The sequence below is a fragment of the Sylvia atricapilla genome, chromosome 24 (assembly GCF_009819655.1).
Source record: "Sylvia atricapilla isolate bSylAtr1 chromosome 24, bSylAtr1.pri, whole genome shotgun sequence".
Classification (NCBI taxonomy): Eukaryota; Metazoa; Chordata; class Aves; order Passeriformes; family Sylviidae; genus Sylvia; species Sylvia atricapilla.
This window is the reverse complement of record NC_089163.1, coordinates 2937873-2957713: the sequence shown is the minus strand read 5'-3', so window position 1 is coordinate 2957713 and position 19841 is coordinate 2937873. Positions and strand designations below refer to the sequence as shown.

The following is a 19841-nucleotide window of genomic DNA, read 5'->3' as shown; positions in this document are numbered from 1 at the left end:
CCATCCCCACAATATCGATTTACGCAGCTTTAAATCCCCAGGCCCTTCACGGCCCTTCCCAGCCCCTCACTTCTCCTCAGGAACCCTCTCGGTCCTTCACGACCACCCTCGTGTCCTCACGACTCCTCTCAGCCCCCCACGTTCTCCTCTGCCCCCAACGTCCCCTCGCGTCCTCTCTCGTCCCATTTCGGCCCCATCACAGTCCCTCACGTCCCTCTCATCCCCTCTCGGCCCCTCATGTGCCCTCATGTGCCCTCATGTCCCCTCTCGGCCCCTCATGTGCCCTCATGTCCCCTCACAGTCCCTCACGGTCCCGCCCCAGCCGGGGCTCTGGGAACACCCCCACCGCCAGGGGGCGCAATAACGCGCGCGGGCGGCCTGAGAGCGAGAGCCGCGATTGGTCCATGAGGAGGGGCGGGGCTCCATGGAACCCCGCCTAACAAGGCAGCCGGGGGCGGGGCTCACGGAGAAGTTCTGGGCAACCATTGGGTGATTCCGGGACGGGGCGGGGCTAGGGCAGCGCGCGAAGGCTCGAAGCGGTCCCCGGGCGGCGGGAGCGCGGGCGGGCCATGGCGGCGGTACCGGTAACAACGGAGGGCCCCGTTGAGGTGAGTTCTGCCGCTGCCCTCTGTTCGGCATGGCTGGCTGGCTGGCTGGCTGGCTGGCTGGCTGGCTGGCTGGCTGGCTGGCTGGCTGGCTGGCTGCTGACGGCGGAGGCAGCTCGATGTTGCCTGCGGTCTTGCGGCTCCTCGGGCTGTGGCGAGGTGGAAGGCCCGGGAGGGACAGCGAGGGAGGTGGCCATTCTAGCAACCCCTCTGGTACGGTGCCTTTTCGGGTAGCAGTGCCAGTGGCGATGCCAGTAGCCACCAGGTACCTTTGCCCGCCGGCCTTGATCGCGGGCGTTCCCGCGCCGTCACCGGGTTCACCCCTCTTGGCAGACTACAGCTCCCAGCATGCCCCTCGCCCCCCCAGCCGGCCGCGGGGCACGCTGGGAAGGCCGCCGTCTCCGCGGGCGCGGTGCATGCCGGGAACGCTGCAGGGCCCGCCGGGGCCGCTCTGAGAATGAGTAATTAATAAAGTAATGAGTTGAAGTCGTTCGTTCCGAATGCAATCACATCAGGCAATGTCAGTTGTGCTGTTGGTGTGCGAACTCGCACATGTACTACCCTATATGTGAACTGTAATTTGTGTTGATAAATATAGTAGTTTCACTTCAACAACAATAATAAGAAATTTTAATAAATATGTAAATGTCAACATTGATGGTTAGACTATAAGGAGAATGCATGTGGATTTCATTGTGTGTGAGGGCTTAGCCACGGTTATGAAATTAATTTGGATGCCAGCAGTTAGGACTCCATAAATAATATTTACCCCATTAAGAAAAGTCATATTTTGCTTTGTAGCTTCCACTGGCGGACTTGAACCCAGACTTGCAGAAACCCCTGGACAGCGACTGTGACAGCGGCCAGGGCAGCTGTGAGACGGCCTCCCCAGGTCCCTTTGGCAAGAGCACAGCATCCTTTGAGGACGGAGGTCTGTAACACTTCCATGGCTTGTTTTTCTCCAGCACTACGTTTTTTGTTTTGTAAATACGTTTTAGGAGGTTGTCACTGCTTGACCTGTAGGAATCCAAACTCTTGTTGTTGCTCAGAATGTGGGCAGGCGTCTTTAAACCTCTGAAGAGTGTTTTTTGAGCTACAGAAAGTAAAAGGCTGAATGGGACGTGTCTTATTCACTTTCTTTCCTATTTTGTTTAATCTATGTACTGTAATTTTTATTACTATTTCAAGGCACGACACTACAGGGAAGGGTGTTCAGCTTTCCCTTTATTTTAAATGTTAAAAACCTTTCACATCAATTCGGGTTAATTAAATGCTGTTCTCTGGGGAGAAGTGGATTTCAAAAAGTCGAGTTCAAGCTCATTTGCTGTAGGTGTTGACACATGTCAAATTTAACTGATGTAAATGTGGTTGTTTATTAATTAATTTGTGGCACCTTCCTCTTTTGTTTCACCTGTTTTGCCAGATTCAGAAGAAGAAATTTTTGTGCGTAAAAAAGCAAAAAACCAGAAGGTGCTTCAGGACAGTGAGAGCGAGGAGGGGGAGGATGGAGGCTCATCTGTGCAGGAAGATGCTTTGGGTGGAGACAAGGAAAATGGGGAGGAAAAGGAGAACGTTCCTGCTGAAAAGAACAAGAAATCCCATCGGGTCCGCCCAGCTTTGCTGGACAGTGATGACAGTGACACTGGTGACCAGATGCAAATTGAAAACCTTGAAACAGGCAAGATGTCTGCCTTGCCTGAGGGTGAGCTAGAAGAGGAGAGACCCCTAAAATCTGTGAAAAAGTACAGAAAACATAAACACAAGCATGACGTTGAAGAGGAGCCAGCAAAAGAAGCTGTAGCAAAATCCAGAAGAAGGAAGCAGAAGGAGAAAATAATGGAGTCCCTTAAGCAGCTGAGAAAAGAAAAGAAGCCTGTGGCTGAGGTGGGTATTTTGGTAGAAAACCTCACATAATTTCTTAATTAAGTTCAATTCATTATTGCTTGTGGATATTCTGTTCCAAAGCTTCAGTATTGTGACCACATTCCTGCCACAAGTTTGGGATCTATGGAGCACCATGCAAGTCTAACCTGCAAAGTCTGCAGATTCATTTCAGTTAAATTAAATTTGCAGTTTAAGGAAGTACCAAACCTAACACTTGATGATTTAATGCCATTTTAAGTTAATGTCAAAGAACCAAAGGGACCTTCTGAAAAGAATCACGTGAATATTTTATTCTTCTGGAAGCAGGTGGATGGTGGTGAGAGGTTTCCCTTCAATGACAGTGGATGTCTTCTGGATGACAAGGACCTGTTTGATAATGGCTTGGAAGAGGAGAATGATCAACCCCCTGAGGATGGAGAGTCCCTGGAATCCATACGAGCATCTGTGAAAAACAAAATAAAGAAATACAAGGTACTAGTTGACTGTGTTACAAATTTATTGTAAATGTACTCTCTTTCAAACTGATAGAGAATAGGTTTAGATTAGATATTGGGAAGAAATTGTTCTCTGTGAGGGTGGGCAGGCCCTGGCACAAGTTGCCCAGAGCAGCTGTGGCTGCCTCATCCTTGGAAGTGTCCAAGGCCAGGCTGGAGATTTGGGCTTGGATCACCCTGGGACTGCAGAAGGTGTCCCTGCCCATGGCAGAGGGTGGAATGGATCTTTAAGGTCTTTTGCAACCCAAATCATTCCATCATTACTGGATATTATAAGAATTTGTACCTGAGCAGGTTCTAAAACTCTCTTTGACTATGGTGGAGTTGTACTGCTGTGGTAGAAGAGAGGAGAGCCTTCTGGTTTTTTGCTTTTAAAGGTGGAGGAATGTTGTCCTGGCAAGTTAAAAATATAATAATGAAGTAGGAGCTTTGTAATTTGCCCCTGTGTGGGGTTTGTGCTGATTTATGAGTACAATTGCTGGCTTTGCTGACCAATGGTAGCTCTGTACAGTTATTTGTGATGTGTTTGCCCTTTATAGTGCCAGTGTATCAGTAGAAATCATTTAATTTCTTCTTATGCTCCACAGAACAAAGAACGTTTTCCTGAAAGTGAAGGCTACAAACATGTGTTTGATGAGGAGAATGAGGAGCCTCTATTAAAGGAACCAAAAAGAAAGGTGAAGTCTTCATCTTTTTAAAGCTTTGTATTGTTGTTTGTCGTGACTGAAATGGTTTTGTATGCACAATGTGGGGTTTATTTTTTAAACTGGATGCTTTATTCTGACTCCTTTCTGTTTGAAAGGGGAAAATAAGCTATTTAAGAAGTAGATAGAGAGCCCCATGTTTTGTTTCCTGCCTTCAGAAGCCTTTCTTTTCTCCCCTTAAGGAGCGGAAAGCAGCAAGGTTAAGTAAAGAAGCCATTAAACAACTACACAGTGAGACCCAACGACTTATTAGAGGTAAAACTTAAATTCTTTCTATGTAAAGGGGTATAAACTGTTCAGAAATTCAGAGAAGAAACTGAAAGAATTTAACCTTCTTTGACATAACATGACTTATTGAGGGTTGAAGGGTGCAAGGCCATTTTTATTGAAGGACCTGTGAAGGGTATTTTTGTAACTAAGGAAAAAAAAGATAATTGTTATCAAATAAAGGGCTCAGATGATATTTTAAATCTTCTCTCACCATCTTTTTCTGGCAGAATCATCTTTGTCTCTCCCATATCATGTGCCTGAGGCCAAAAGTGTTCATGAATTTTTCAAACGTAGATCTCGACCAGCATGTCAAGGAAATGCCATGGCCCTGCTGAAGTAAGGACTTAAACCTTCCTCATCCAATTTTTTCATAAACTTTAAGCACCTCTAGCTTAAAGTCTAAGAATAACTAGGCTTTCTTATGCTCCTTTAAGTCCATAAAAGTGGGAAATTAGGAGAAGGTCATTGCTAACATCAGGCAATGCTGCTCTCCTGACAGAGTCATAATATTGATGTGATCAGGGCCAGCAGTAATTCATATGAAGAAACTTGCTGATGCAGAGTTAATTTAATGGGATTTAGGCTGAACCTAAATATTTTACTTGGACTGTTTCTTCTCTGAGTAATGTGTAGTAAAATACTGAAACTACAATAGTCACAAAATCCCTCAGGAATTTCATATTGTGATACTGTAACCAGTACAAAGCCTTTACACTTCCTTAAGTTATGATGAAGTTTTCCAGATTTCTGTCCTTTACCTTTTCTTACACATTAATGACAATAATTAGGAAATTATTTCTTCCTCACAGTTTATCCTCAGCTTATCTCCCTTTCTCACTTACCATGGGTGCTATGTTTCTTTCTGCCTTTGCTAGGTCTTCTAAATACCAGCTGCCCCTAAATGAAGAATCTGCAGCCATTGGGAACTTGAGCAAGGGTTGCAAAGATGGGCCAGTGGAATGTGATCAGTCTGCAGCTGCTGAACCAGAAATGAACCTGGACAGAGATGATGGTGCTTCTGTGACTGAGCCTCTTGCTGCTGAAGGGAAGAACTTGCCAGAGGACTGTGCTGAGCAGCCCAGGCAGGATAGGGAGGATTCTCCTGCAGTTACAGGGACTGTAACTGATGATAACACAGAGGAACAACAGCTCTCCAACTGCCTGAGCACTGTCTGTGATGAGCAAAAGGAGACTGAAATTCCTCCAGCATCTGGAGATGCCCTCGTGGAAAGAGGGGAAACCATACCAGAGGTACAAGGTGAAACAAGTAGTCAAGAAGTGGGGCCTGGACTGGTGACACAGCCTGAAAAAGTGAGGAAATCCAAGCTGGATAAACTTCGTGAACTGGGAATAGACCTGTCCATCCAGCCAAGAATCTGCTCTGGCAATGAATCCTTCATAAACCTCGATGAGGCTGATTCAAATAAAGGTATCACTTGTGTTGTAGTCTTAAGCAGTGTTGATCTGAGCTTGACTGGAAAATTCAGAAACATTTAGGTGATAGAACAGTCAGGCACATTGACTTACTAGTGTGAATCCTTTAAGGCATGTTAACAGAAATTTAGAAGTGCCTGGGAGGCTGAAATGGAAGTGAATTGAGGTCTTGTGGACAGATGGTAGTCAATGGTAAGATAATTTAGTATTAGCTAATATCAATTAAATACAAGCTACACCAAAAATATTCTGTGGTGGTTTATTATTAGTTGAATAGAATGGGTTTGCAAATATTTTAGTATTCAAGATTTAGCTCTTAAACTTAGCTTTAAACTAAACTTTGGGGGCAAAAAAAAGCTCAAGACCTACTCTTACTACAACTTTTAATAATCAATGCTTTTGCATACTATCACATTGATTTAATTAATATGTATTTAAAGAACTAGAAGCCCTGAAAGCACGTTTCCTGAAGCACACTCTCCAGACATCAAAATCTAAAGCGGAACGGGCCATCAACATGAACATTATCCGTAAAGAAACGACATCTGATGGGAGAGAGGAGCTGAGAGCAGATGTGGTGCCAGCAGTTTTGGCTGCAGAGAGCCTGGAGGAAACAGTCCACACAAAGCCAGGTTGGTAGGGGAGAAGAAGAGACAATGATTGAATTGGAGAACACTTTATTGGTTTTATTTTCCTCTCTCATGATCTGTTTCCCCAATGCTGCCCTACAAAATACAGGGGAAGGGATCTTCATCTGTAAGGTAACTGTGTATATTCCCCCTAATGGATAGCCCTGTTTTAATTTAAAAATTCTTGATAGACTACTTGAATAGCAGTGGCCTGTGTAGGACAGCCTGAGTCAGATCTTTCTGACTGGTTCCTTAGATTTTTCATGCTTCCATGAGATGCTGTGTCTGCCCCATCCCTGGAAGTGTCCGAGCCCAGGCTGGACGGGGTTGGAGCAACCTGATCTAGTGGTCCCTGCCCATGGACCTGGATAAACTTTAAGGTCTGTTTCAACCCAGATTCTTCCCTGAATCTTTCCCTGTGCAGGTGAAAAGCTGCAGGTGCTGAAGGCCAAGCTGCAGGAGGCCATGAAGCTCCGCAGGACCGAGGAGCGCCAGAAGCGGCAAGCGCTGTTTAAGTTGGACAATGAGGAAATGCTGGAGGAAGAGGAGGAGGAGGAGGAAGAGATGACAGATGAATCTGAGGAGGAGGAAGAAGAAGAAGAAGAAGGTGATCATGAGGTCTGTAGGCAACATTTTTCCATAATCTCATCAGCTTATCTGTTCTGCTTCCTCTCCCCGGTGGAATGGGACTTTTGTACACGACTTATTGGGAAATTTCTAAGAATTCTTCCTAGAAGCTAAAAAATTGCTATAGTTGGCATACACAGAATTTGGATTGTCTAACCTTGAATTCATGTGTATTTTCTTTGTCTAAACACTATTAAAACCAAATAGAAATGTTTAAAAGATTTTGATGTCCCTTCCTCTTTTTATAAATCCTTGGCTCGTTGCTGGCTGAGCCAAACAGGTCACATGTCTCACCTGGGGTAGGGTTTGCCATGACAATAATCATTATATCTGCTGTGTTTGGGGATGTTTTTTAGAATTCAGAATTTCTGCTTGATGAAGCAGAGGAAGATAATGAAGATACAGAAGAGAAACACACCAAAGAGGGTGATAAAGAAACTGACAAAGAATCAGTTGATGGAGAAAAGCTGGAGAAACCTGAACATGATGATTCTGTTCTAAAGCAACCATCAACAGAGTCTACATTAATGCTTTTTAAGGACAGCTCCTCAAAAATGGGGTAAATAATTCAAACCTTAAAAATGATGACTGAGAAATTTTAAACTTGATCAGCATGTGTAGATTTTTTTATTTAAAGTGCCTTTTATAGTATTTTTGTGTTACCTTGGGTTTTTTTTGTTGCAGTTCATCCTAAATTTATTAGCAAATACCTTTATGAATTGCAGATATTCTCTTCCTGATGAAAAACTGGAAATGGAAGAAACTGTAGACAAAGGACCTACCAAGTTAGGTAAAGCAGAATCATTGCTCTAGATAATTGCCTTTTTTTTTTTTACTTAGCACATATAATAGTTTCTATTAAAGATTGATATTCAATATTTCTGTTATTTCATGAGTTGTATATAGTTATGCAGTATGATTTTAAAAGTTTAAATTGATAAAAAAAGGATGGGCTTGAAAAAACTAGAGGGGAAAAGTACTGTTCAAAATAATACTGGAAGAAGTATAAAATGTCAGAAATCAATAAGATAAGTTAAAAAGTGTAATATGCATCCTGTGAGAAGAAAGAAATCCAACGTGATGATAAAATGAATTTTTAGCAAGGTGTCAGTGCTGCAAAATATTTTATTGAGGTTTTACTGGGTTACACACATACAAAAAGTTAAGCACTAATTTATTTTTTTTTTTTTTTATTTCCAGAGGATGATGATTCGTTTTCTCTACCAACACTGGCAAAGGAGAACAGCCACAACAGCAGCTTTGAGTTCATTGGCTCCATGATCCCATCCTACCAGCCCTGTAACAAACAGGCCTCGAGGGGAGGGAGCTTCTTACCTGCAGCAGGGGGGTTCAGGTCACCCTCCCCAGGTTTCTTCAAAACAAGTTTTATCAGCTCTGCTTCCAAGGTGAGACTCTCAGTCCTGGTCATGTCTTATACTAACACAGTGGGAAGTAAATATATGTGTTTTATCCTGATGGTCAGATCTGTCAAAAGAATCAAACCAGACAAATGCTTTGGTATCAGTAAGATTTCAGAAGAGCAAACTGCCTCTTGGGTTTTTGTCCACATTGCAATGGATACAAATGACGTTATAAAACTTGTATTCTAAAGCATCAAAGAAAAGATACTATTATCTGGCTTTTAGATCTAAAATATGTGCATCATAAAAATGGTTTTTAAGAATGTTTGCATGGGCTACACAACATCTGATATCAGTGAACTCCTGTGGTGAATTGGAGCATCATGAACATAATTTAACTCCTGCATGGTTTGGGTTGGAAGGAACCTTAAAGCTCCTCTCATCCCATCCCCTGCCATGGGCAAGGACACCTTGCACTGTCCCAGGGTGTTCCAGTCCCCATCCAGCCTGGCCAGGAACGCTTTCAGGGATGGGGCACCCACAGCTTCTCTGAGAAGTCTGTTCCAGTGCCTCTTGCATTTAAATTTAGGCTTAACAACTTATCTATTTTTGTATTCCTTTGACTAGAGCTCAGGAAAGACCTCTGAGCCTTCTCTTCCCATAGAAGATTCCCAGGACCTGTATAATGCCTCTCCTGAGCCCAAGCGTTTATTTCCAGGGGCTGGGGAGTCAAGGTTTCAATTTTCCCTGGAAGATGACACTCAAAGCCAGCTGCTCGATGCAGATGGGTGAGTGATGGGTGTAAAGGATGGTGTTCTGTGCCTGTTAACAGAAATAAGACGTGCTGACCAGCAAGAGTTTTCTAACTACATCCTTTCTTTCAGGTTCTTGAACGTTGGACAACACAGGAATAAATACCAGTCCTCAAAGCATCAGCTACCACTGGCTAGCATGGATGAGAATGCCATGGATGCCAACATGGATGAGTTACTGGACCTGTGTTCTGGACAGTTCAGCAGCCAAGCTCAACACGTGCCAAACACCAGCAGCACCAAAAAGCAGAACATGGAGGAACTGCTCAATCTTTGCTCAGGAAAATTCGTGTCTCAGAGTATGTCCTGAATTCTCTTTTCAGCTCTGCTGCTTGCTTGATTTAGAAATTTTTAGCTGAGGGAACTTCAAGTCTGGGCACTGTGGAATTTTGTCTTCGTTGGGAGCATATGCAGTTTTATTTCTAGGGTGTTCTCTGACACTTTAAGAGCAGAAATAAGTTGCCATCTTACTGCTTTCTGTAGCAGGTTCTCCAACATGGGCTTCCTCAGTGTCTTCCAAGGCAGAAAAAGACAGTGACATAGAAGATCCAATGGCAGAGGCTCTGGAGCTCTGTTCAGGCTCTTTTCCCACAGACAGGTTAGCACTACTCTCCTAAAATTAACTGTAGTTAATTCTGGTAACTGTCTTATTTCACTCTTACAAGTGTTTTCTTGTTTAACATCAATTTGCTGTCAGTGAAAGTGTGCTTTGTTTTGGAGGTGAAGGGGAGGGATATTGCAAATTGCTCAGCAATTACTCTCTAATTGGCAGCATTAACTGTTTCCCACAGCTACTGTGAAGGGAAATTCTTTGCCTTTCACTGATAGTGAAAGAAACAGTAAAGAACTTCCATTAAATGGAAAAAAAGATGATTAAAAGTGGGACTTTTGGAGTCTGTTCTGGGTTATTGCCAAACTGCCATAATCAAATGTAACACTGAATACTTGGGGTTTTTTATTGACTAAATTGGGAAGTGTATGGCTGCCTGACAAAAGGATAGTGAGGCTTAATAAGTGGGAATGTTAAGGGGATCCAAGAGGAATTTGGGAGGGGGAAAAAAAATTGAAAATTAGTGCTTGTCCCATGGTTTCTGCCAGAGAAGACCCTGAAAGTCTTAAAACATCAACTCTAATGGGGATTTGAGGCATTTATAGCTAAGTGCTGCTGGCAGCTCTGAGCACTCACAGGGAATTGCCTGATAGCAGCTGAGGTGGGCGTTGAAATTTTGCCTTGATTTCCTGGAGGTAAAATGAAAATGCCTTTCTCCCGTTTATGTTTTCCCTAGGGAAGAGGAAGAAGAGGAGGAACAAGAAGAACTTGGTGGTTTTCAGCTTTTAACAGATGATGAGGCCTTTGCAAGTGAAGAGGTGTGAACTGATAGAGCCAGACAGCTGCTTGAAAAATGGATAATTCCATTGATCTTCCTAGGTTTTTAATATATCCATCAATGCAAAGTACCACAACTTCCATAACAAGCTGGTGAAACATTTTTCAGAGCAACCTTTGGATCATTTAAAAGATCTCTTTAATGTAATGATACAGTGAAAAATGCAAATCCATTCAAATAAGCCTCATGTTTTAGTGTCTTGTTAATTGAAGAACAGACAAATCTGTCATTACAAAGCAATCTACTCTCAGAAAATCCTTATTTCTAAAAACTTTCTCTTTGACAGGATGAAAAAGGTGAAGATAGTGCTGCTGAAGAAGCAGAAATGAGTGATGAAGAAGAAGAACTGCTGAGACATAGACCAGGCTTGAAGAAAAAGCTGTAATTTTTTTTTATCTTAATTACCACAGAGAATAGAATATTAATAGCAGTAGAAATTTAGTTTGGAATTATTCCCTCTCCAGCAGATGTTTATATGGTCTGTTTTTTTTACTTTGGTACTACCATGTTGCATGAATTTAACTGTGTTGCTTGTGGCTTATAGGTGATTTCCATAATAATTTTCATTACAGATGGAAATCAAAAAACCACAATAAAGGCAGTGCAACATTTTTTTGACCAAAAAAGGGATGCAAGAATATTGTTGCTATTCCTCATGTCTTAAGATCTTATTTCCTCTAGCAAGTAAAACACGGAGTTGACAGTTATTGCCATCATCTTTGGAATCTGGTGGATGACAATGGTTTGGGGTGGCACATGATGTCAGGCCATTTGTGTAAATGTGCAAGAACTCAAGGCTTGGTCTTTCCAAAAATTGCATGAGAAATTACGATACATCCTTAGGAAATGTGTTCGTTTTCTGTCAAAAGATAAATCTTGCTTTCAGGAGACTTGTGAGATGGCTGTTATGCTCCCAGATAAACTCTTTCACCTTTTTTTTCATAGAAAACTGCAGGATTTCATGGAAGAGGAGGCAGAGCTGTCAGGCAGTGATGTGGGGAGTGAGGACGAGTACGACAGTGAAGACCTGAACGAATATGAAGAAGAGATTATCGACGAGGAGCTCCCGAGCGAAGCGGAATTAGGAAAACAAATACAGAAATTCCACATGTCAGTGCCATGATCTGTACATCTTTGGGGTTTGTGAGGCCCTGGCTCTGGGACAAGACCTGAACTAACCTGTCCCTGTCTCCTGTGCTGGCAGGAAGGCGATGCTGGACGATGACAAGCGCCAGCTCCGCCTGTACCAGGAGAGGTACCTGCTGGATGGGGACCTGCACAGCGACGGCCCGGGCAGGACCAGGAGGTTCAGATGGAAAAACATAGGTGACCTATGATCCACAGTTAATAGAGGGGGCAAAAAGATTGAAAACAGAGCTTGTGTGTGTGTGTGAAGTAGCATTTAGTGGTCCTCAATAAAGTACTTCAGGACAATTCTGGGGTTTTTTGTTTGGTTGGAGGTTTTTTGCCTTGTTTGGGGGGGTTTTTTTGTTGTTGTTTTTTACTAGCCTCCATTTTCAAAATTGATAGCTGACTATCCCGTTTTGTTGCCTAGATTTTGCTTCACAGATGGACTTGTTTCAGAGAGATTCAGATAATGAGGAGGAGAATGAAGAGTTTGATGAGACAGAAGTGAAGTGGAGGAAGGAGCGATTTGAGCGAGAGCAGTGGCTCCGTGAGCAGGTACTGGGGAGCTGCTAGAAAGGCTTGCTCAGTCTCTGCATCATTTCTGGATGTGAAATTGTTTATTCCTCAAGTTAAACTTCAGTATTAGGTCAGATTTCTCAGCTGAACGTGATGCTGTTCGTTAACAGAACAAGGATGATGAAGTATATAAAAAATTGCAATAGCCCCTTCAGTAGAAAATAAATAAAAATTAATTTACATAAAAAAAGAATTACTCAAAACACTGAATGAAATATCCATTTGTAATATGATTTTTTCAATTGTCTGCTCTCTGCTACAGAAGGAAAAAAATAAAGAGCAGGTGGAGGAAGAGGAAGAAATTGGTGGAGATAGCAAATTCATGAAGCTGGCAAAAAAAGTGACTGTCAAGTCCCTGCAGAAAAAAGGTGAGCTTGATTTTTATTGAAGTGACAAGAAAAGGAGAGAGAGTACAAAAACTGATCTTTCCCCCATATCTCTGCCAGCCAGCCCAGCAGTGGTGGCACAAGACACAACTCTGTTACCCAGGAACCCGTTTGAAGCCTTCAAACCTGCTGGTGGCATCCAGGTGGGTACCAATCCTCAAAAATGGCATTTCCCAACACAGCCAAGTCAGCTGCCCCTGAATTCTGGGCACTCCTGGTTTGTAATGTGTGAGTAGAGAGTAGGTTTTCTCTGAAGAGTAACTTGCTAAGCGACCTGCCTTGTTTCCTGAGAGTGGTTCAATGCAGATTTTCTTTGCCTTTCAGATAAAAAATGGGTCACTCTTGAACAGACCTAAAGCTGTCCTTCAGAAGCTGGCAGCAATGTCAGATCTTAATCCAAATGCCCCTCGAAATTCAAGGAATTTTGTCTTTCATACACTTTCACCAGAGAAGAGTGAAGAGGCAAAGGAGAAATCAAAACCTCAGGTAAAGATTTGGGTGGCAGGTGCTGCCAGTTGTGGAGATTATTTGGATATAGGCACTGAAATCTGCCAGTTAACAGCACTGCTGTCTTAAATATTCCCTGCATGCTCTCACACCAAATATTTATCTCATAACTCAGAATTTAAACTTTGTTTTGGACATGTTGTTTATTCTAATGTATTTGACTGCCCTTAGGTGAAGAAGAGAGGCCCTTCTGCAGCAATAACATCAGCAGCAAAGCGGCCCAGGGTAGAAAGCTCAGAGGAAACCAGTCAAAGCAGAAGCATTTTCCAGTACTTGGAGAGCTGAATATTCCTGTTTGGAGACAATGGTTGTGTCTCCTCTCTGCCAGCTGCAGTTTATTTTGCCAATCTGCCAGAAATCACCAGGCAGGGAAGCAAATGGATGCCACCTCATTCACAAGTTCCAGTAATTTTCAGGCAGTGGTTTTGTGCTTTGTTTTTTCTCAGTCCTCTGTGGCAAATGAGAGCACAAAATCCATTCCTGGTTTGGAATGAAATGCTGACTTGATCTTTCCCAAGCATTGAGGAAATTTCCACTGCTGTGTGCTGTCCTCACAGGTGCTGCAGAGGTATCAGTTCCACCTGGAAATGCCATTTGTGTGACAACTGTGACAAGGAAATACCTCAGGTAGCTGAAAGCACAATAAAGGAGGAATTTCTACAGCTCTGGGAGAGAATAAAGCAGTGTTGGCCATGGCAGGACACTTGTTTACACTTGCAGCACAAAACTTTAGCTGTGGCTCCCTCCAGTGTCTTATTTTTTTTAATGTTAAACATTTATTAAGCTTTGCCTTTTAAGAAGCTCTAATTTATCCTTGAAATGTTTACTCTGTGGAAAGGGTCCCAGTCTCTTCTGAAGCAATATGAGAAGGGTTTCTTTCCAAGTTTTTATTACTTATTATTGATGTCCTTAATCTTGCAGATGGGTGTGTGTGTGGGGAGGGGAGAATGTGAGTAACGTGTGGGAGAGGAAAAGGAAATTTGGAGGGTTTTATTTGCATTGGTGGGAGAGGTTGCTGGGGCTGCTTTGATTTGCCCAATTTCAGGCTATCTTTAGCTATCCACTCTGTTGTTTTCATGGAAGCTGCACTCATCCAAGAGAAACCATCCATTGCTGAGCAGCCAGTAAGGAGAGGGCTGCTCTAGAATGAGGGAATGTAAAAGGAACCTCACAACTATTCTGAACAGTGTGAGAGAAACTTGAGCCAGTGTCCAGCATTCCTGACGTTCCTGATCACAAACTGAACTGTTGGAGAGCAGATAATGGTGCCACAGGGTCCTGCTCTAAGACTAAACATCTTTGGACTGTCACATACTTGAAGTGTCTGAGCTGTAAATTTTGTAACATCTTGAGCACACGCCCAGTGTGCTGTGTGTAAAATATTTTATTGTACAGTATGTTATAAAGAATTATGGTACTAATGGAAGTGCAACTTTACAATAAAACATGGTTTTAATTTTAGTGTCAGAATTAATTTATAGGGTTTCGCTCAGTTGTGGACATGTCATGGGGTTTTTTTTCCCAATGTTTTTTATTGCTATGTCTATTTTTTTCATTGCTGCCTTTTTTTTTTTTTTAGCCACAATTCAGTCCTTCACTAGGAACAGCTGCAATAATATTGGAATACAACACAAACAACCACTTGTGTTTATTGGAGTGTGGATTTTCAACTCCTCAAGTCTTCCACTTGGGTTTGCATAAAATTCTTGGCCTGAGGAATGTTTTTTTCCTGCTTCAATAGTTTTGGATTTTTTTAGTTCCTAGACAAAACTTTCTTTATCCTTGCCTTAAGAAGTGTCTATTTCAGTTCACTGCATCAATTCTAATAATTAGTGTACCTGGATTTGAGATGGGAGGTTTAGGGAAGAGAAATAACCTTTCCACCTTTGTTATCACACTTTTCTTGAAGGACCATATAACTAAAAGATTTCTGAACACCCACTTAATTCTTTATCAGTGTTTCACTGATATGAAAGTTGTGCTAATTCAGCACAGATTTATTGGCTCCAAACATGAGCATTTTCCCTGCATTTTGCTCCAGCTCTGCCACTAGAGTGCAGCAAGAGAATGTGCGAGCTGTGGCACAGGGGCAAGGCAAAATCATTTAAGCTTAAACTGTGTCTTGACTCCAGGGGAAATTCTTGCAGTTTTCCATGCTCTGGCATTGCAAGGGATTAAATTTATAGAGACCTATAATTGCTACATTTTTGCATTAGAAAGTGGTAGCTTGAAGAGCACTTTTAGAGGGCTGGCTGAGTCCTGGTGGTTTCCTGGCTTCTCCTCAGCACATGCTACTAGCCATAATTATGACTTTTATTTTGCTTTCCCTGTAGAATTTTCCCTTTAAAATACATTTTCCTTGTTCCAGCGCCAAGGGTAGAAAAATACTGTTGAGCCTGAAAAGCTTATAAATTGAAATACATGGCCTGGGAATGTTTCTGGCTGAATTCCCCCCACAACAACTTTGCAGTAGCTCAGGGTTTGTGAGCTGCTGCTGGAAGCTCTGCATTGCACCCTAAAAATTCCTTGCCTGGGAGCATATTCCATGCCAGGCAGCAGTGGGAGGAGGCCAGGGACAGGTTCAATGGGAGAGTGGAGCCATGTGCTGAGATGCTGCTGCTCTCATTGTGACAAACCAGCCCCAGAGCTGGGGACTTGGGCCTGACCCTCACCTGTGCTCCTGCCCTGTCCTGCTCCCATCCATCTCCTGCCTCCAGCTTTTCCAGGGCTGCCCCCCTGCTCCTGTCTGGCACATTAACTCAGCTTTGCCTTCTCATTTTCAGGGTATTGATTCAGCTCTCCCCTCCTGGCATGGACATGAGGCCACTGTGCTAATGGGGAGAAAAATCCTCCCCTTTGGTGCTGGAAAGGGCCAAGATCAGGCTGAGTAGGAGGGAATGGTGAGGGGTGGAGATGAGGGTCCTGCATCCAAGCACTGCTGCAGCTCAGCCTGAGCAGAAGCTGCTCCAAGGTTGGACTCCTGATGATCCTGGAGGTCTTTTCCAACCTCAGTGATTCTGGGAAATGGTGTCTGCAGGGCTATGCCAGGCTGAAGGAAGAGCTGATCCCACTTCTTCCACTTCCCTCCCTTTTTTCTCTCCTGACTGCCTTGGGATAACTCGGAGGAGAGTTGTGATCAGGGATGTTTGGGTTTGAATTTGGTGCAAAAGTGGCTGCAGCCTGAAATTTTCATCTGAGTTGGATAACTCTAATAATAGCACCTCTCTGTGCCTCAGTTTCCCTTTCCCACACAGGGGACAGGAGGAATAAAACCCATGGGCTCTGAGTTCTGATCCTTGACTGCGCCACAGGACCCTTGGTAAGAGCAGTGCTGCTCATACACAACATTATCTGCTGAGTTTGCAGAGAGAATGAGCTTTTGGGAACTCAAATGATAATGGAGAATTTTTTAAAAAAGGGCTTAAAAGCAGAGGGAGGAGTGGCCCTAGGTGTGTGGTAAAGGTTGACATTGCAGACACGTTTATAATCCCAGCTCCCGCCGCCGCGCGGCTCCTCGGGGCTCAAGGCACTCACTGAATTATGTTTTCTTTCCCTTTTTTGCCAAGAGACTGAAAAGGGGAGAGAAAAAAAACTATTTGTTTGTCTTGTCTAATTTAATTTATGTTATTTATCAAATAGACAGGTTATTTGGGAAACCAGATGGACCCAGGCTAAAATCATCTGTATTTCCAACATGTGAAAAATTATGTTGGAGTGGACACATGAAAGGCAGCATGGAGCAGGTTTGGTGAGCTCTCCCCATGTGAGCTCTGCACCTCATCTGTCCCGGGCCTCTAATCAGTTGTCCCAGACCCATTATGAGGGTTAAAGGACAAAAAGACCCCCAGGCACCCACGGGGTGTCTTCCAGAGCAGCCATGTCACAATTATTTACCCTCCCTGGCTTTCACTCTGCTCATCGACTGGTGCATCCCTTCCCCAGGGGTGGATGGGGTGGGATTTTGGGCCTAAATAAATGTTTTTGGTGGGTTTAGAAGCAGAGCAGGTGATAGGCTTTGGTGTCTGGTTTTTTCTCCTTTGGGGTTTTTCTTGTTGGAAAAAGAAAAATGGGAGATGGAGAGGAGCGTGGATAGCTGAAAGGGAATAGATAATGCAAGAAATACAGAAATAAAAAAGAAATTGAATAAAAGAAAGAGCCCTCAGTTACTGATGGGTTGGACACCCTGATTGCTGCTGTATTCCCAAGAGCTGAGGCTGGAGCAGCCCCCATCTCTGACCTTTCCTGTGCCCCAGGGCAGGACCCTGGCAGCTGGGGGTGCTCCTGCTTGTGCAGAGTCCAGACAAGCTCATGACATTGAAAACAGCTCTGTGAGACCTGCAGGCTTTAGTGGGTGACCTGTAAAGCAAAAGTTTCATTCTGTATTAACTATTAGTCAGTAATATTAATTCCAGTATTGCACATGCTCCGTGCACACAGACGTTCAGTCCTTGGGGGTTGTTATTTTCTCTTGTATCAGAAGCCCAATTTAGGGCTGACTCCAGTTCTGCTTCTCCAGGCAGCAGAGATCTAAACCAGCTGTAATTAAAGAAAACGACATAAAAGATTGCAGGGTGTGTGTGTGGGGGGGGGGAGGGGGATCAGCAAATCTTACAGCTTTGCAAGAGATTAATTTTATTTTTAGCTAATATTTTTCTCTGCTCCTCAGGGCTGTTTTCATGCAACACGCTCTGTGCTGCTTCCCTTGCAGTGGCCCATTGATTTTTCAATATTTGATGGTGTTTGTGCACGTGGCCACGGAGGATCAGTATCTGAGGGGCACATTCATGTGTAACTTCACACCTTAAAAGCCACCTGTGGTATCCCAGCCCTCACTTTTGCCATGGGGATGCTGCACAGAGCCCAGAGGTCCCATTCCATCCTGGCATGGCTGGCTGTGGCTCTGTGCCAGGCCAGGTTCAGCCCCAAGGTCCCAGCTGGAGGGGGACACAGGCCTCCCCTGCAGCATCTTCCTGCACTGCCCAGTTTCCAGCTGCCACTTCACAGACACTTGTTTCTGTGCAGGAAGAATAATTAACCACCAAAGCTCTAATGCCACCTTTCTGGCGGCTCAGGATCCAGAGGTGGCATTTCCACATTCCTACTTTACATGAAGCCTGAAGGAAACTCTCAACCTTTCCTAAATAACCACCAGATTAGAGAAAAAAAGGCTTTTCCTTCCTTCCACCTGCTCCTCAGTGAGCCTGGATGGGGCAGAGGGGCCTAATTGTGCCTGGGAGTGTGAAGTTCAGGAGCTGCCACTTGGGCTGGCTTTTTCCCAGTCCCAGCTCCAGGCTGGCACTGTCCTGGAAAGGGACATTGCTGTGGCTCATGGAGACACCCTGAGCCCCCTCAAGGTGCCTCAGTGAGCCTCTCTCAGCAACCTTCCAGTGAAGGAACCACAGAAAGATTGTGGCATCCAAGGCATCTCCCATCCCATCCCATCTGAGCTCTGTGGCAGAGCTGTGGTGAGCACAGCCAGTATTCCCAGCAGGATGCACATCCCACCTCTGCCAGTGCCAGCACAGACCCTCCAACCAAAGGCAACTCCAACCCATCTGGCCACTGCTGTAAGAAGATAATTCAATCAACAGGCAATCAAACCCTCCGTGTGGTCCCCATTTTGGGGATGTGAGGGCGATGCTCGCGGTGCAGATCTCCAAGGGAGGCATCTGGGATGAGCTCACAGGCAGCACTGGGCTGCTGTGGGTGTCCTTTGCTCCACCTACGGATCTGCTGAGGGTGTGATCTTCAGAGCTGGGATGACATGAGCCCCAAAATATGATAACATCTCCCCAGGTGTGAGTGCAGCCAGCCCTCAGCCCGACCCACAGCAGTTGCTCCATCCCTTCTCCATGCTGCAGAGGGAAAAGAAAAGGAAGGGAGTGAAGACAAAGACCCCTGAAGATCTGCAGGGGCAAAGGCAGGGCTGGAGGAGCTGGGTTTGGTACCCCTCAGCCACCACTGAAGTCTTGAGGGTTGGGATTTGTCTCAATGGCTGGCCCTTTCTAAAAGGCTGTGAGTGAAACTGGAGATGCCAAACCAAATCCCATCGTGGTGCTGGTGATGACCCCAGTCTGGTGCTGGTGGGCCAGCAGGTGAGCCAGGCATTGGATCCACTCCCTAAAGCCACAGCTCCATCCTAAGAGCTGTGCCACAGTGGCCACGGGGTGGTTTTATTTCAAAATGCAGGACCTTACAGCAAAATCCTCACGCATTTTGGCAAGACCACGGTTGAGGGCATGGGGCTGATGATGTCCCTGGGGGCCCAGTGTGATCCCCAGCGATGGGGGACACTCAGAAGGGGACATTGCTCTCTGCTCTGCCCTGGTCCCCCATGGTCCCCCAGCCCTGGGGTTGGGGCTGGCTGAGCCGGTGTTGCCGGGAGCCACGTGCACATCCTGCAAGGGGAAGAGCCCTGCTCCCAACATCTGCTTGGCGTTTGTTTGTCTTTCATTCCCATTCCTGCCCTGCCTCCCCCTCTGCTTTCATCCCTCCATCTGCACAGGCCTAAAAATAGGGCCGTGGCCAGACTCGGTCTGTGCCTCATCAGCCTGTAGGGACCTTGGTATGATCCCGTTTGTGGCCTGACAAGGTGGGGACAGGACCCACCAGTGTCCCTCAGATGCCACTTTCCTGCCACAGAGGCCAAGATGCCTGCACCCCTGACTTTTGCCCTGCTCCCAGCCCAAAATGCTCAGTCCTGGGGATGGAGGATCTCAGGCTGAGCCTCATGTCACTGCTGCACCTGGGGTGGGGATGACACCAACTGCAAAGGTGCCCTTATGGCAAAGGAAGAGCAGAGAAGTGTCCCCAACCCCCCAGCTCATATACTCCCCAAAAGTGCCTGGAGTGAGGAAGTGGAGCCACAGGAACACCCTGCTCACCTGGCTGGGGCTGCAGCAGGACCTGGTTCTGCCCCCTGGGCTGCTCTGGGGTCGCTGTGGGCTGCCCTAGATGTCCCCAGGGTCTGCTCCGGGAGTTTCCATGCCTCCTGCTCTCCGGGCAGGCTCATCCCCTCAGCCTCTCTGGAGTGTGG

At 45.0% G+C, this 19841-nt stretch overlaps 1 protein-coding gene across 3 annotated transcripts; it reads left to right on the top strand.

Annotated features, from left to right (window-relative positions):
* Positions 1-501: 501 nt before the first annotated feature.
* On the top strand, positions 502-14279 carry CLSPN (claspin). Of its 3 annotated transcripts, none has more exons than XM_066335466.1 (25): positions 502-608; positions 1407-1536; positions 2029-2489; positions 2796-2960; positions 3571-3660; positions 3870-3942; positions 4185-4293; positions 4833-5386; positions 5832-6023; positions 6445-6638; positions 7004-7206; positions 7373-7437; positions 7848-8053; positions 8636-8796; positions 8893-9119; positions 9304-9418; positions 10107-10188; positions 10495-10589; positions 11154-11318; positions 11413-11534; positions 11764-11891; positions 12175-12280; positions 12359-12441; positions 12623-12784; positions 12977-14279. In XM_066335466.1, exons 1-25 carry the CDS (start codon positions 570-572, stop codon positions 13088-13090), a joined length of 4041 nt encoding a protein of 1346 aa, XP_066191563.1. In that variant the 5' UTR covers positions 502-569; the 3' UTR covers positions 13091-14279. The 3 variants fall into 3 exon arrangements, with proteins under 3 accessions (XP_066191563.1, XP_066191564.1, XP_066191562.1); XM_066335467.1 differs by having other exon boundaries at positions 2793-2960; positions 9307-9418; XM_066335465.1 differs by having other exon boundaries at positions 2793-2960.
* Positions 14280-19841: the final 5562 nt, after the last annotated feature.